The sequence below is a fragment of the Salmo salar genome, chromosome 23 (assembly GCF_965601325.2).
Source record: "Salmo salar chromosome 23, fSalSal1, whole genome shotgun sequence".
Lineage (NCBI taxonomy): Eukaryota > Metazoa > Chordata > Actinopteri > Salmoniformes > Salmonidae > Salmo > Salmo salar.
Window position 1 is genome coordinate 12,710,930 of NC_138313.1, and position 11,202 is coordinate 12,722,131.

At 42.3% G+C, this 11,202-nt stretch overlaps 1 protein-coding gene across 1 annotated transcript; it reads right to left on the bottom strand.

The window, feature by feature from the left end:
* Window positions 1-3,785: 3,785 nt before the first annotated feature.
* Window positions 3,786-6,027, bottom strand: igfbp-1a2 (insulin-like growth factor binding protein 1 paralog A2). Its single transcript, NM_001279137.3, has 4 exons — window positions 5,527-6,027; window positions 5,100-5,272; window positions 4,574-4,702; window positions 3,786-3,949 (listed from the first exon to the last, which is right to left on the bottom strand). Exons 1-4 carry the CDS (start codon window positions 5,903-5,905, stop codon window positions 3,839-3,841), a joined length of 792 nt encoding a protein of 263 aa, NP_001266066.3. The 5' UTR covers window positions 5,906-6,027; the 3' UTR covers window positions 3,786-3,838.
* Window positions 6,028-11,202: the final 5,175 nt, after the last annotated feature.

An 11,202-nucleotide genomic window follows, 5' to 3' on the forward strand; every position in this document is an offset into this window, starting at 1 on the left:
TATCAGTCAGTCACTCAGGTCACTGGTCTGTCTAATAGGTGTATAACAGATTTGGGGTCATTATTGTTTCAATGCACTCAATACAGTATTCTGAAATTCTTAATGAGGAAAATGTTAATTTCAAAATGTTAACTTCCTGAATTGACAATGTGGCTAAACCCAATCCTGTTGTGTTTTCCTATGGGTCTGTCATCCAGTGGAACTCTCTGTCAGTCAGTCGGTCACTACTCCACTACTCTCTCTCTGTGCACGCCAACGTGCACGCCAAGCCAGCGTGCACGCCATGCCATTCTGTCTCAGTCTGGGTCCACTGGTCACATAAGAATCTCTCTGTTGGTTCACGGGTAATTGTACTTTTTTTTAAATGTATTTATTTATTCAAATTGTATCATTTAAAGAGCTTTGATTCTTTAAAGAATAAAAGCTTTTCATGTTACTAAACTAGAAAATCACACAGCTATTCTTTCCTTTGAGAATGGAAAAATTATTTTGTTCAAATATAATGTATATTGAACGTATTTTTTAAATAAAAAATAAACACAATTTGTATTTACTGTTGAACGGCTTGAGGGCGTTTTTACGAGTCAGGCTATATTACCTCAGAGAGCTGAGTAGTACATTCAGCACTCAATACTGTCTAATTCAGAGTTATAGTAAGTAGGCCTACATTCAATAAACTGTTTACATCAAATGTTCGAGCAGATGGGGAGACAGTTGGCAACCAAAAAGATGACCAGAGGAATTTTTTGGGATAGTTGATGAAAAGGTTCAGAGGTTCTGTTTTTCTCATCTCTCTCTCTCTCTCTCTCTCTCTCTCTCTCTCTCTCTCTCTCTCTCTCTCTCTCTCTCTCTCTCTCTCTCTCTCTCTCTCTCTCTCTCTCTCTCTCTCTCTCTCTCTCTCTCTCTCTCTCTCTCTCTCTCTCTCTCTCTCTCTCTCTCTCTCTCTCTCTCTCTCTCTCTCTCTCTCTCTCTCTCTCTCTCTCTCTCTCTCTCTCTCTCTCTCTCTCTCTCTCTCTCTCTCTCTCTCTCTCTCTCTCTCTCTCTCTCTCTCTCTCTCTCTCTCTCTCTCTCTCTCTCTCTCTCTCTCTCTCTCTCTCTCTCTCTCTCTCTTCTCTCTCTCTCTCTCTCTCTCTCTCTCTCTCTCTCTCTCTCTCTCTCTCTCTCTCTCTCTCTCTCTCTCTCTCTCTCTCTCTCTCTCTCTCTCTCTCTCTCTCTCTCTCTCTCTCTCTCTCTCTCTCTCTCTCTCTCTCTCTCTCTCTCAGCCAGCCAGCCAGCCAGCCAGCCAGCCAGCCAGCCCTGGAATGTTACAAAGATGATAGATAAAACGATAGGTCAATTTGTAAAAAACTCAAATGAATGTGGTGGTGCCAGGCAGGCTGGCAGTGGGCACATTGAGGGAAATACCTGCATTCAACCAATACAAACAGAGCGGGTCAAAAGGCAGAGAGAGAGAGCGGAGGGCAGGGCTGAGCTATGACTCTCTCTAGCCCTATTTATACCTGATTCAAGCATGTAGCCTTTTTTACGGATCTTGTCCACACTCTGATTGTGTCCTCATTTTTGTCAGTAGACAATTAAAAGATGCACTGTGATCTGATTGTGATCAGATCTTAGAAGTGTAAACAGACAAGATTATGTCAAGATCGGGACAAAATCAGGAAGAAGGACGCATGTTAACGGCAGGTATAAACAGGGCTTCTGGTAAGGGAGCATAAAGACTGATTGATTTATTGATTGAATGTATTTGATCATTAAAAATAGTACGCTGCTCCAGCCAAAGCCAACATTACATACATTAATGATTGAGGATAAAAACAGAAAGCCAGAAGGCTTATTTTCAATGTAGTCTTGTTTGGCAACACGATGACCAAGATAACATATTTGGGGTTAAACGTTTTAATTAAATACATCTTCTTCTTTTTTTACAACACATCTCAATTACAAAAGTGTACATACATGAGTGAGCAGTCAGTCACTTTGGAATAATCTCTCCCTCTCTCTCATAATGCGTTCATGTTATATAAAGAACAGTAAAGAGAGGTAGGTCAAGGTAGACACCCGTCAGAACAAGGGACAATGCAGGAGCATTACCCATCATGCAATTCTGCAAAACCCACATTGAGTTTCTTGAAAGGTAAGAATGTCCAAATTAGTCGTTTTCTGCATTCACTGATGTAGCCAAGTGTCATCATGTATGAATCATATCAGAAATAAAAACAAACAAAACCATGTCAGTGAACATGAAAAACAATTAAAAGTCACATAAGATTTAGAAAACCTTCTAAAAATGAATTTGGGTCACACAGTGCTTTTGTTTTTGTTTGGTTCGTTTCAAAAGTAAACCACCAGACAAACTCCTAAAGACCTGGACCCAGTTTCCCGATAGCGATGGAATTTAGGCTTATGAGTGTTTTAAGGATGCATCTTTCCTGCAACGGCCAAGGTCATTATAATTATTACACAATACTGACAACGGATCAGCTCCTAGAGAGATAGTATCACCTATGGCTGCAAATATTGAAGTGGCTTATTCTAATTACCCTATAAAGTAACCGAAAGGTTGTTGGGTCAAATCCCCGAGCTGACATGGTAAAAATCTGTCGTTCTGCCCCTGAGAAAGGCAGTTAACCCACTGTTCCCCAGGCGCCGAAGACGTGAATGTCGATTAAGGCAGCCCCCCGCACCTCTCTGGTTCAGAGGGGTTGGGTTAAATGTGGAAGACACATTTCAGTTGAATGCATTCAGTTGTACAACTGATTCACTATTCCCCTTTCCCGTTCCCTTAATAATGCACTGTCAAGATTTGGCAGATCACATGTTAGGCTACATATCATGAGATATATTGAGTCAAAATGTACCAAATAGCAAAGCAAAACTCAATTGAATGAACATGAAATAGATTTCAATATCATTGAAATATAGGCCTTTGTAGAATATACTGTAGGAAGGCTATCTTTTCATGCAGTCATCTGCAACTTTCTATTTGTAGTCAACTTCGTTGTGACGTTATCGGCGGTCACAGAGAGACAGATAAACATCTTGATTCTATGTTTAGCAGAGATCTTCTGTGTATAAAGTGAAAAACACATCTAATGACACAGCTGTTCTATGAGTGGTCTGAGGCAGTTGGTAAATAATGAGTGTTTTCAAGTGCAACTTTAGTAATGATAGTTTTGGGAAACAGTTCGGAGATTTAACGATGCTCCTATGAATGTTCTAAAGATGAACTTAGCCTTAAGACGCTTTTGGAAAACCGGGCCCAGAGCAACATGGAGTAACTCAGGGCGTCGATACATATACACACTTTACACACTGATAATAATGCACAAAAAATAATAATGATAATAATAATGAAAATAAGGCTAAATTATATAAATATTAAAATACAATTACAAATGAATACATACAGTACATAATGTGAAATAAGTAAGGCTGTAGAGTTTAAGAAAATACATTAAAATATAAAAATCTCCTTTTCAGAAAAAAATGGATTTTCTCTTTGGTGGGGAGGGACGGGGTCAGGATTCAGGGATTGAGGGTCAGGGGTCAGGGGACATCAGTCCCACAGTGATAGTGTGTACCTGAATATCAAACACCACCATGGACAATTAATAAATAACACGTATCAAAAGAAAATCAGTGGTTTACTGTGTGTGTGTGTGTGTGTGGGTGTGTGTGTGTGTGTGTGTGTGTGTGTGTGTGTGTGTGTGTGTGTGTGTGTGTGTGTGTGTGTGTGTGTGTGTGTGTGTGTGTGTGTGTGTGTGTGTGTGTGTGTGTGTGTGTGTGTGTGTGTGTGTGTGTGTTAGTGTGGGTGTGTTCTGCATCAGTGGTTGATCTCTTAAGAACAGTCTGCATCTACAGACAGAGCAGTGGATCCTGGAATCTTCTTTCCATTCCAGGAGGACACACACCAACACCTGCCTCTCTGTCCATCAAGAGATGACTCACACTGGTGAGAGAAAAGGAAAAAGAGAGAGAGAGAGAGAGAGAGAGAGAGAGAGAGAGAGAGAGAGAGAGAGAGAGAGAGAGAGAGAGAGAGAGAGAGAGAGAGAGAGAGAGAGAGAGAGAGAGAGAGAGAGAGAGAGATTAGAATCCCTGGGTCTTTTTTACACAACTTAACACACCTCCACCTAACCACCTTTTCAGATATGCTATGACCCTCATCTGTGTGCAGCCGCAACCTACAGTACGAGGTAAACACACACCAACTCCAAGACACGAATGTACGGGAGCACACACAGAAAGGCATACGCGTGTATAGTCACACTGCGCCAAGGCGATGACATCAAAGTGAATATAGCTGAATGTGCTCAAAGGTGTAAACATTGCTATACAAATCTCTGCCTGAATACACATTATTCTTCATGGAGCTGTAGTTGGCACAATATTGGCTGCACACACACACACACACACACACACACACACACACACACACACACACACACACACACACACACACACACACACACACACACACACAATCAGGTGAGATTATTTCACACTGACAGGGATCATGAATTGGGCACCAATGCCAAGTGCACACACACAGATAAGGTAATAATGTTAATAATACCTGTTTGGCTTTGTAGAGCCCGTGTTTGTCACAGTTTGGCAGGTAGAACCTGGTCAGTTTGTCTCCTAGCTTCTGCTGTGATTTAGCGATCTTCTCCAGAGCTCTTTGCAACTCCATTTGACAGGGAGCCTGGGAGGAGAGAGAAGGGGGTCACTTACTTGAGATGGGGACTTTCTGTATATTTGGGGACTTTCTGTTTATTTTAAGTGTTTTATCTATGTTCATTCGCATCTAAATGCGTCTCACTAGTCATCTAGAGCTGCTGTTCTATCCTATCAACCCACACAGTCAAGGCCTGTTGTGGCAAAACACTGGTAGCCTATTTAGTCAAATAGTTCCATGATAGGTCATAGGTAGGCTAAAGAACACACATACGCACGCGCGCGCGCACACACACGAACTTCAAAGGCACTCGAACGCCCCCTTGCGGTATGACGCTTAATACCCACCAACCAAACATCCTTTGGTTTTAAGCATGTTAAATTATAGTTGCAAAACGGCTAGTAAATGTTCCATGACCGCTGACCTGCTCCACCAGTTTCTTCCTAATTGCGCTGACTTTGGCTTTCATGCTCTCCTGCGCGTCCGCGGCAGACGGGGGATCGAAGGACTTGTTGTGGCCAGGAAGGTAGATCGTGAAGCAGGGGTCTGACACTCTGGCAAAGTTATATGTCTCGGCAGCGTCCACCTCTCCTTGATCTGGAGAAAAGAGGGAATGAGAGTGTCAAGAAGGGGAAAAGCAGAAATCACAGTATTGCACTTCTGCACAAATACATTTGTAAATTATGAATAATATACCATCTAATTATTATTAGCCTATCATTATCAATCAGCTATTAAAACGATAAAAACACATTGGCTACTATTATCATAGGTCTATTACAGATATATGACATATATGCAATGTATAAGATATCTATAGGCAAAGCATTCTGCAATATGGGGTTGAATACCTGGGTTTGGGGGTTTAGCGCTCCTTTCGGGCTCGGGGTTCGCCATGCACACCGCCTGACTGCGAATAAGGGAGTGCAGCGGCTGGAGGTCGCCGGGTATTGGGGTGCACCTCAGTCCATACCCACATGGCGCCGTGTAGATTCCGCACAGTTCCCCCGTCATCAGGGCGCAGACAAGGCAGCATCCGCAACCCGGCTCACTCAGAACCTCCACACAGCCGTGCGCCACCACTGGACACTCGCTCAGCTTCTCCGGCGCGCACGGGGCGCATCGGATCGGCTCTTGAGCTAACACTGGGGACCCCAGTGCCGCCGTGACCAGCACCGAGCAACATACTGCTGCTGCCACCAATATATTTTTCAGAAATAATCCACTCATTGTAAACGGAGAGTCTGGTAGACTAAATATGGAACAAGGAATAAAAGTAGTTATCAAAGGTTAGGTAAAGGACACATAAGCAGGACTCGTTTCTGTTCCTTAGTTTCTATCCTTTTATTTTGGAAAAATGACTAACTACTCCAGCCATATTTATACCAGGGTCCTCGTAAAAACGTTTGACGCATCGGCGTTATGAATGATTTCTGAAAAGAAGGTGTACTGATCTGAGGGCTTCTGATTGGCCCTCGTTCGTCCGATCAGCGAGCTTATTTCTATACAACAACACTTCAATATTTATATTGGAACAGACCGTGGCCACATGTCGCGCTCTATGTACACTGAAAAAAAATAAAGGTAGTTAAATGGTTCTTCTTCAGCCTTAAGGATCGGACCCTTTTTTAAAAAATGTTCGCCTAAAATGACCTACCCAAATCTAACTGCCTGTAGCTCAGGACCTGAAGTAAGGATATGCATATTCTTGATACCATTTGAAAAGAAACACTTTGAAGTTTGTGGAAATGTGAAATTAATGTAGGAGAATATAACACAATAGATCTGGTTAAAGATAACACAAAGAAAAAAACATGCTTTTTTTTTCATCAGCTTTGAAATGCAAGAGAAAGGCCACAATGTATTATTCCAGTTTAGGCGCAATTTAGAGTTTGGCCACTATATGGCAGTAGTGTATGTGTAAAGTTTAACCTTTGCATTACTGTTCAACATGTTGTATCAAGTCTGCGGAAATATGCCTAATTGGTTTATTGATACATTTTCAAGTACATAACTGTGCGCTTTCCTCAAACAATAGCATGGTATTTTTCACTGTAATAGCTACTGTAAATTGGACAGTGCAGTTAGATTAACAAGAATGTCAGCATTAGATTAACTGCAGTTAGATTAACAGGAATGTCACAATTTCCTGGGAAATGTTCTTGTTACTTACAGCGTCATGCTAATCACGTTAGCGCATTTTAGCTCAACCATCCCACGGGGGACACACCGATCCTGTAGAAGTTTTAAGGAGCCTTGGATAGCTTTTCCTGATAAAGAACATTTGAGATAAGTGTGGGGTTCTTGACATGACATCTATGGTGCTTCAGATTTTTGAAATGTTATTGAAATGTATAAAGCCTGCAGATGTGTCACTTTCATAGCACACAGAAAATTGGCCAGTGTTAACTAGTTTTGATTTTTCAGTGTCACATTTCTAGTGTTGAGTCAAGAGTTAAATTAACACTGTAGTTAAATTAATACTCAGTGGTGTAAAAGAACCCCAGTGTTAATACAATAGTTCAACCAAAACCATGCCCATCATTATCATATTTCCCAGCATGCTCTACTACAGGTTGAGTTTTAGAATTGTTTGTTCCAATATCTATGTTCTATATATAAATGGCATACATTTTCCTAAACTATTTCAATCTGTGACTTGGATTTATTGCCCTCGTTACAGAAATGGTTATTCCAGATGATTTGTTTAAGGTAGTCTCGTACCTTAGTCCTTCTAACCCTGGCAGTCCTTCTGAATGCAGGTTGATGGTGAATAAAAAATCCAAATGGTGGATATCCTCACATCACTTCGCAAACCAGCATAATGAGACTTGCAGGTCTGATGTAGCTTGTAAACTATGAGTTTCAGGTCTCTGTGTTACAATGAAACCTGTTCCTAACAACAACAAAAAACTTGTGAAATGTATATTTTAATAATTTAAAGACTTTAATGAGAAGATATTCACTTAAAATCTCATTTGCTCCAGGGCCACAGAACTGTTTATGAATGAATGCAACAACAACATCTCTGTCACTAGCAAACACAGTCACAGGTGACACTGGTAACTCTAAAATTCACTCAAAAGGCACCCTGGGAAATATATAAATAAGGCTTGAAACCTTACATCAGGGCTATTCAATTTTGATCCTGGAGGGGCCAGAACATTTCTGGTTTGGGATTTTTCTATGGTTCTTCAAAGAACCGTCCCATTTATGGTTCTTCAGAGACCCTTAAATGGTTCCCTTATGGCATTGCACTCAATAACCTTATTTGGTTTTCGATTTGACTTTTAAGAGTGTAGGCACAACATCAACCAGTGAAGCTGTTTGATGTTGCAAGTGGGAAAAGCAATTCTGTTTTCTCACGCTATTGCCAAAATAACCAGCCTGATCTCATAAACTAGACATAATGTAGTAAAAGTGAATCCGAGACACTCAAATGTGAATCGTTTCAGTAAACTAGTTGTACTTCACACATCACTTCTTCAAAAATCAAATCAAACTTTATTTGTCACGTGCCGAATACAACAAGTGTAGACCTTACCTTGAAATACTTACAGTACTTACAAGCCCTTAACCAACAGTGTAGTTCAAGAAGAGTTAAGAAAATATTTATCAAATAAACAAATGTAAAAAATAATACAAAGTAACACAATAACATAACAATAACGAGGCTATACTGTATACATGGGGTACCGGTACCGAGTCTGTGTGTGGGGGTACAGGTTAGAGGTCATTTGTACATGTAGGTAGGGGTGAAGTGACTATCGATAGATAATAAACAGCGAGTAGCAGCAGTGTCAAAACAAATGGAGTGGGTGGGGGTCAATGTAATAGTCCGGTGACCATTTGATTAATTGTTCAGCAGTCTTATGGCTTGGGGTTAGAAGTTGTTAAGGAGCCTTTTGGTCCTAGACTTGGCGCTCCTGTACCGCATGACATGCGGTAGCAAAGAAAACAGTCTATGACTTGGGTGACTGGAGTCTCTGACAATTTTATGGGCTTTCCTATGACACCGCCTATTATATAGGTACTGGATTGCAGGAAGCTTGGCCCCAGTGATGTACTGGGCCGTACGCACTACCCTCTGTAGCGCCTTACGGACAGATGCTGAGCAGTTGCCATTCCAGGCGGTGTTGCAACCGGTCAGGAAGCTCTCAATGGTACAGCTGTAGATCTTTTTGAGGATCGGGGGACCCATGCCAAATATTTTCAGTCTCCTGAGGGGGAAAAGGTTTTGTCGTTCCCTCTTCACCACAGTCGTGGTGTGTTTGGACCATGATAGGTCGTTGGTGATGTGGACACCAAGGAACTTGAAACTCTCGACCCGCTCCACTACAGCCCTGTCGATGTTAATGGGGGCCTGTTCGGCACGCCTTTTCCTGTAGTCCACAACCACCTCCTATGTCTTGATCACATTGAGTGAGAGGTTGTTGTCCTGGCACCACACTGCCAGTTCTGTGACCTCCTCCCTATAAGCTGTCTTATCGTTGTCGGTGATCAGGCCTACCACTGTTGTGTTGTCAGCAAATTTAATGATGGTGTTGGAGTCATGTTTGGCCACGCAGTCGTGGGTGAACAGAGAGAACAGGAGGGGACTAAGTACACACCCCTGAGGGGACCCAGTGTTGAGTATCAGCGTGGCAGACGTGTTGTTGCCTACCCTTACTACCTGGGGGCGGCCCGTCAGGTAGTCCAGGATCCAGTTGCAGAGGGAGGTGTGTAGTCCCAGGGTCCTTTGCTTAGTGATGAGCTTTGAGGGCACTATGATGTTGAATGCTGAGCTCTAGTCAATGAACAGCATTCTCATATAGGTGTTCCTTTTGTCCAGGTGGGAAAGGGCAGTGTGGAGTGCGATTGAGATTGCGTCATCTGTGGATCTGTTGGGGTGGTATGCAAATTGGAGTGGGTCTAGGGTATCCAGGGGAATACTGTTGATGTGAGCCATGACCAGCCTTTAAAAGCACTTCATGGCTACTGACGTGAGTGCTACGGGGCGGTAATAATTTAGGCAGGTTACCTTCGCTTCCTTGGGCACAGGGACTTTGGTGGTCTGCTTGAAACATGTATGTACAGTATTACAGACTCAGTCAGGGAGAGGTTGAAAATGTCAGTGAAGACACTTGCCACTTGGTTCGCGCATGCTTTGAGTACACGTCTTGGTAATCCATCTGGCCCCACGGCTTTGTGAATGGTGACCTGTTTATTTTTTTTATTTCATTTTTATTTCACCTTTATTTAACCAGGTAGGCTAGTTGAGAACAAGTTCTCATTTGCAACTGCGACCTGGCCAAGATAAAGCAAAGCAGTTTGACACATACAACAACACAGAGTTACACATGAAATAAACAAACATACAGTCAATAATACAGTAGAAAAAGTCTATATACAGTATGTGCAAATGAGGTAAGATAAGGGAGGTAAGGGTAAGAAAATGATGTCATGGCTTTAGAAGCTTCTGATAGGCTAATTGACATCATTTGAGTCAATTGGAGGTGTACCTGGGGATGTATTTCAAGGCCTACCTTCAAACTCAGTGCCTCTTTGCTTGACATCATGGGATCATCAAAAGAAATCAGCCAAGGGCTCAGAAAAACAATTGTAGACCTCCACAAGTCTGGTTCATCCTTGGGAGCAATTTCCAAATGCCTGAAGGTACCATGTTCATCTGTACAAACAATAGTACGCAAGTATAAACACCATGGGACCAAGCAGCCGTCATACTGCTGAGGAAGGAGACGCGTTCTGTCTCCTAGAGATGAATGTACTTTGGTGCAAAAAGTGCGAATCAATCCGAGAACAACAGCAAAGAACCTTGTGAAGATGATGGAGGAAACAGGTACAAAAGTATCTATATCCACAGTAAAATGAGTCCTATATCGACATAACCTGAAAGGCCGCTTAGCAAGGAAGAAGCCACTGCTCCAAAACCGCCATAAAAAAGCCAGACAACGGTTTGCAACTGCACATGGGGACAAAGATCGTGCTTTTTGGAGAAATGTCCTTTGGTATGATGAAACAAAAATAGAACTGTTTGGCCATAATGACCATCGTTATGTTTGGAGGAAAAAGGGGGAGGCTTGCAAGCCGAAGAACACCATCCCAACCGTGAAGCACGGGGGTGGCAGCATCATTTTGTGGGGGTGCTTTGCTACAGGAGGGACTGGTGCACTTCACAAAATAGATGGAATCATGAGGATAGAAAATTATGTGGATATATTCAATCATCTCAAGACATCAGTCAGGAAGTTAAAGCTTGGTCGCAAATGGGTCTTCCAAATGGAAAATGACCCCAAGTATACTTCCGAAGTTGTGGCAAAATGGCCTAAGGACAACAAAGTCAAGGTATTGGAGTGGCCATCACAAAGCCCTGACCTCAATCCTATAGAAAATCTATGGGCAGAACTGAAAAAGCGTGTGCGAGTAAGAAGGCCTACAAACCTGACTCAGTTAGGAGGAATGGGCCTAAATTCACCCAACTTATTGTGGGAAGCTTGTGGAAGGCTACCCAAAACGTTTAACCCAAG

Bases quoted from the DNA above. Each gene is read 5' to 3' on its own strand.
- igfbp-1a2 (NM_001279137.3), bottom strand. From the start codon at position 5,905: ATGAGTGGATTATTTCTGAAAAATATATTGGTGGCAGCAGCAGTATGT. The intron at 4,703-5,099 runs GTCAGCGGTCAT...CTCTCCTCCCAG, and splicing joins GGAAGAAACTGGTGGAGCAG to GCTCCCTGTCAAATGGAGTT. The intron at 3,950-4,573 runs GTATTATTAACA...TTCTCTCACCAG, and splicing joins GGCTCTACAAAGCCAAACAG to TGTGAGTCATCTCTTGATGG.